The sequence below is a fragment of the Chaetura pelagica genome, unplaced genomic scaffold, assembly GCF_000747805.2.
Source record: "Chaetura pelagica isolate M959 unplaced genomic scaffold, ChaPel_1.0 scaffold176, whole genome shotgun sequence".
NCBI classification, from domain to species: domain Eukaryota; kingdom Metazoa; phylum Chordata; class Aves; order Apodiformes; family Apodidae; genus Chaetura; species Chaetura pelagica.
Window position 1 is genome coordinate 1,851,162 of NW_009953484.1, and position 5,935 is coordinate 1,857,096.

Here is a 5,935-nt window from a genome sequence, read left to right on the forward strand (position 1 = left end):
GGAAGAACTGAGAGTGCTGATACCCAGTTTGGCCAAAGCTTGAATAAGGAAAAATGTCTGTTGTAAGTACTATGATCGATTTTAACTAAAATAACTCACCCCCAGAATCTTGTCCATATCAGTGCAGAAAGCATATTCTTTGGGGCTGTTTCAGTCTGACAATGCTATTTCAAACAGATGACAGCACCTGCATTTGGGAAACATAGATCATTTAAGGAAAACCAAGAGGAAAATCCACTGTACAGGCACTTCATATAAATTTTAAAATATACTAATTCTCTTATCATATTATACAAGGAATAACCCACACTTTGCATGGTTAGGATCTGTGTGAGTCAAGGTTTACAGTCTTGTGCCCAAGACAGCCAAACATTAAAAGCCTGTGACTAAACGGGGGGGGGGAAGACCCAAATGAGGCAAAAAAAAAAAAAAAAACACCCCCGAAATGCCCAAGACAGCCAAACATTAAAAGCCTGTGACTAAACGGGGGGGGGGAAGACCCAAATGAGGCAAAAAAAAAAAAAAAAGACAGCCCTGCAAATTATTTTCTGCCTGTGAACAGCCCATGTTGAATCATCCGCTTGGGCCAGATAATGCCTGCAAAAGTTGTCAGACAATGAGTTAAGCACCACAAATGGAAGGCAGAAACCTTTGCCATCAGTTGAGGGAACACAGAGGAAATTAATGAAATGGGGGGTTGTTGCCTCCCACACCAACCACACAGAAGCTTGTCTGTTTTGAGGATTCACGACAGCTTTGAGTGCAGGGTGCTCTGCCCACAGCACTAGTCACCTGCTGAGAGCTAGCATTGAACTGGGTTACATTATAATTGGATTTTCCGAAGGCAGCACATTAGCATTTTCCATGATCTCACCCTTATTAGCCAAATCGCTAATCAGGGGTAGCACAGTTACATTGTTTGCTGGTTAAGCTATCTGGTGCTACAGTGTCTGTCAGCCAGCTCAAATTCATGCATAGATAAAAACTCCTCTCTCTCTAACAGAGACTCTGGAGTCTATTCTGTAGCTAATGTTCCAGTCAAATTCTAATTTCCAGTAGTTCATGGAAAAGCAATTTCTACCCAGAGGTTGGTTCACTCAGTGCTTTGCTCTTGTTCTTCCTGAGTTAAGAGCTCCATTTCTTTGATCAGTGTAAGCAAAAGCAGCATTGCTGTAAAATGTGACAGCAGAAAAATCCTTTGCCATGGACTGTTGTGTCCAAAATCAAGCACGGAACATGTTTAATCCCGTTTTACTATTTTCATGCACAGACCTTTGTACATTGATGGGAATGGAAATACCTGTTCTAAAAGCAGAAATGACACAGGCAGGAGATCTCTTTACTGATGGCTCTGTCTTTTCGTGGCTCAGTAAGCTGTTTGTGTGGAAACTTGAACTCTTAACTAACTCCTGAGCTATGAGGAAAGCACACAGGACATCTCATGCAGCCTTATGGTGCAAAAATCTCAGTTCTTTCTTTTAGGTGGGACCTCAGCAGGTGCAGGTACCTGTCTCCCAACAGCTGCCCTGTTAAAAACATGAAAGGGAGAGGCAAATTCTCAAGATTATCAAGTAATGTTTGCTGAACACTCACTCACCACAATTTCCTGAAAAATAAATAAATAAATAAATAATGATCTAAATACAATTTCATTTAAAAAGCCAGGTTTTATTCTCAGGTTAGAGGTTACACGGTGATGTTCAGATGCATTACAAGAATAATTTGGAAATATAAAGCCATTTTCAGTACGAAGTTAAACCCATTAAATATATCTATTCAGATTCTTCTGATCCAAACAAGCATACACAGAAAAAACTGTGATTAGATTTCTTCTGAAGCCAAAACAAAAGGAGGGCTGGCCCTGACTCAAAAAGGGGAACAGGTTCTTCCTACCTGGCCTGGCATCAGCAGTGCCCTGCTTAAAATTACAGAAATATGTTAAAAGAGTGAAACAGATTTCCCTTCTAGCGAAGAATCAAGAAAAAGAGGACAGAATTCAAGATGGTATATAAAGAAATCATTCCCTGGAATCAAATAAAAAAGACTATAACTCTCAAACAAACAAACAAATCACATTATTTGGCTTATAAGCTCTTGAATTCAAACCAGATGTGACTGTCTCTGCATCCCCAGCAATAGCTGTATCTTCTCTCATAAGGCTTTTTAACAGATTCTCATAGGCAGCACAAACAGCATCTTCAGAACAAAGGGCAATAATGCTTCCCAGCAGAGTATAACTGGATTCTGAGGATCACCAGCCTGTATGATCTGCTTTTCTATTGTCCTCGCAGGGATTTCACCAGGCATAAATAACATGCACTGAGGAGATAAGGAGCTAGGGGCAAAAAAGCCTCAGAACAAAACAGAATAATGAAGTTGCAAGACTAGCTTGCAGCCTTTGGTCTACACTTCTCCGGGTCATAGGTTGTCAGCGATGGGCTCTCTTATCCAAGGATGAATCTGCAAAAGTAAATCAATACAAGTTATTTTGACATTGAGAAACACAACTCACTTATGATTAATTTCCTTCTGTTTTGTAACACATGCACACACACCCCCCCTCCCCTCTCGAGTCAATACTGTACATAATTACAAGTCTGTAATCAATCCAATAGAAATGGCGTTAAGTGTAAAGAAGCAAAAGAGGGCAGGGATATCATACAGTGCACTAGCAGTGTCTCTCTCAACTTCAATCTAGCCCTGATTGTTGATATGGAACAAACAGTAGGCCCTAATAACCTAAAGCCCTCATATAAAATCTTTCTAGACCTCTAAAAAGGTGCTCATAGGTATAAATTAGCATTAGGTACACCCAAGAGAGAAGGTAAGTACCACAGAGGGAAGAATTAAGTAGCAGTACCTACAGCTAAGTAGGTGTCTGTGGTTCAAAGATGTGTTTGATAGTAACTCACTGGAGCTAGGAAAAGAAAATAAAATTGAAAAAAGGAAATATACTATGGCCAGAGTAACACATACTTCCTTCCTGAAGTTTTAAAAGATCTAGAAATGCTGTAACATGTCACTAGTAGCACACACACTAGCACATACAGTATTTCACTTAAAAGAGAAACATTAAGAGTGAAATATTTCCAGCGGGGTTTGAATTTGCCTAGGAGAATTGCTCTGCAGCTCAGTAACCCCATCATTCACTTCCAAACCCACATTGCTGATGATATTCAAAATGTATATGGAAGAAAATTTGATCCAAAGGTCCACATTTGTAGCAAGCAGCAGTACCATGAATCACAAATTTTTGTGACACCTTTTCCTTGCAGGCTAGTACCACAACTAAAATTCATGTTATTTGTTCACAGAAGCCAGGAAGAACAAAAATTAGCAGACTGGTTCTTTGTGCAAGAAAGATAAATCAAGGTACTTGCGTGTCCATTTTATTCCACATAAAATAGATGCCTATAACAGCAAAGAAGGTGAAACAAAATTTTCTAAGAAGAAAAGTGCTTCCAAGCTTTACATCAAATTTTGTTATGCATATAACAATAAAATGGGGGAGCAGAGGGTGGTGGAAAAAGAGGACTCTGATATTCAAACACCTCAGGCAGCTATACCATGGGGATGTCTTTTAATTGTTTTTATTCCTTCCCAGTCCTGAGTCCCAGAGGGACACACTGAGGTCACCCTGCTTATGCCAAGATGCTTTTGGCTCCTAAAATTCTTGCCTAGATGATGCACAGCAGAAGATTCCACAGCAGTGCAGGAATGGAAGAGTGTCTCTCACCTAGGATGGCATTAACCATTCAGAAAACCTTCTGTATATTTTGCAGCACAGGCAGGCTTCAGAGCCCAGCACAGAGTACTTTTACACTTAAAACATACAAGAGGCAAAGGAAAGTGGATTCCTTATAGCCAGGGTAGGTAGGAACTGGCTGCTAATTTAAAAAGCAAATGGAACAGAATGGACATTTACATTGCTCCTTTAGATGATCAGTGAGGAACTAAGGATATTTCCAGATCACAGGCAGATGCTTCATCAAGTCATCAGGACTAAAAATGATATGAGAACAGCCACCATGTCACCTATCAGCAGAACACCCCCATCGATGTCTATTTTCAGGCAAGTTCCCATAAATGCCTTGATTCTTTCCTATGTTTTATTCTCAAAGGGAGAAAAAATGCCAGTGTCTGAAGCCATTTAAAATCTAACTGGTACTGAACGATAAATCCCGATATGTTGTTTCATAGAAATAAAATTATCAAATTGTGCAACTGTTTAAATTACATATTCTGTTCCTCTTCACATGAGACTTTTCTGCCTGGCACTCTGAAAAACTACAAGATGTTCTGTGATCTTTAGCTTAAGTTGACTTTTAAAAGCAATACATTTCTAAGAAAAGGCAACTACTCACATTCTGGAATTGGAAATTAAAGGTGTGCTAATGGCCTCTTTTCTACACTGCAGAAATCCAGTTGTATCGGTAAAAATCCTGAAAATAATCACATTTGCATTCCCAGTGGCAATGGCAAGCTGCTAATTAAATCTGTCTTGACTGGTTGGGAGCTCTGATAATTTCTAATGTAATGTATGCACTGAGGACAGGCTAATACCACAAATATTGAGGGTCTGGGATTTTTTCCAGGAAAATTAAGATGTCAGTTAATTGACTTTTTTCCTGTCTGGTTTTCATTGAAGACCTCCACAAATCCATTTTTCAGTTTTTCATTTTTCACCCCCCTCCCTATAGATGTCATTATTTTCAGTGGAAAGTCCCTCACTTCTCCCTCCTCTTCTTCCAATTAGCTGTAATTATAACAACATTAGCAGCAAAGTAGGTACCTTGAGGGCAAAATCTGGAAAGGAGTAGAGTGTGGAAGGGAACAAGAGATTATATTACAAAGAAATTAAGTGGAGACATCATGCTTCTTCATGTGCTCATCTGGGCATCCTTAGGGCTTTGCAGGTCAATTTTTGCTTTCCCTAGGTGTGCCAATACAAGGCGGTGATCAGATGCTCTCCCCACAAGCCTCCAGAGACGGCCCTTGAACTGGAAGGCCAGTGAAGGCCTGAAGCAAAGGCTTCTCTCCCTGTGCCTGGCATAACTGGATCCAAAATTAAAATGTACCATTTAGGTCAAAGAAAAGCAGTAGTTATATCTGATGTTCTCAAGGGGCAACCGGGGTTCATAAATACATGTACTGAGAATGTTTCTGCCAAGAAAACGAATACAGTAAGATTAATTTTGGAAATGAAAAAGGCAATACATGCCAGCAACTGTGGCATGCAAAAGGGTTTTTGCTCTGAGTAGGGCTTTGAGCAATAAACCTCTTTTCCAGAGAATTTTTCATTAAAAAACTGGGTTCAGGGAAAATCTCCAGAAGTCAATCTTTTTTTTCAACTGTCTTTTCAATTTTGCACAGTTGGATAAGGAAGGAAGTCAACAGTGCTTGCCAAATACAGTGACATTAAGTACACTTGCTGGAAATCTTTCTGCCTTGCTCCTTAAAAAGAAAAGGAAAAAAAGCAAACAAGAAGAAAAATAACATAAAAATCCACCCCACAACCAAGAACAAAGAGATTGGAAACCAGTTCCAGGAACACTGCGTGACCAAGCATGAAGAGACTTAGGAGCTAATGTCCCTCCAAAGGCAGCATTACTGGTCAAACAAGGCTAAGCTGGAAGAATTTAAGTTTAGGACCAGGCTTTCTGCACAACAAAGAATCTGGGGAGGAACCAGCCCAGAGGTGGGCAGGAGGAGCTATTCTCCTGGAAATATATTGCTGGCTTAGTGAGATCACAACTCATCAGCTTCCTTAATCTCTACCAATCTCCCATAATTTACCTTTCCACATTGCCTTTCTCTCTTTATTGTGACCATGAAAGAAATGTTTTTACTTTTTTGGAAGCCTGATGAATTTCCCTAATCCTGCTTTGCAAACAGATGGTTGCCTGGTGAGGACTCCCCTGAGCGGTCTTTCCCT

General features: G+C 40.0%; 1 protein-coding gene across 1 annotated transcript in view; it reads right to left on the minus strand.

Moving 5' to 3' along the window:
- Positions 1-2,428: 2,428 nt before the first annotated feature.
- The window catches only part of TNIP3 (TNFAIP3 interacting protein 3), a 36,839-nt gene continuing 33,332 nt past the window's right edge, over positions 2,429-5,935 (minus strand). The window contains exon 13 of the mRNA XM_009998577.1: positions 2,429-2,460. Within this exon, the coding sequence (XP_009996879.1) occupies positions 2,429-2,460 (32 nt within the window). The remainder of the gene's footprint in view (positions 2,461-5,935) is intronic.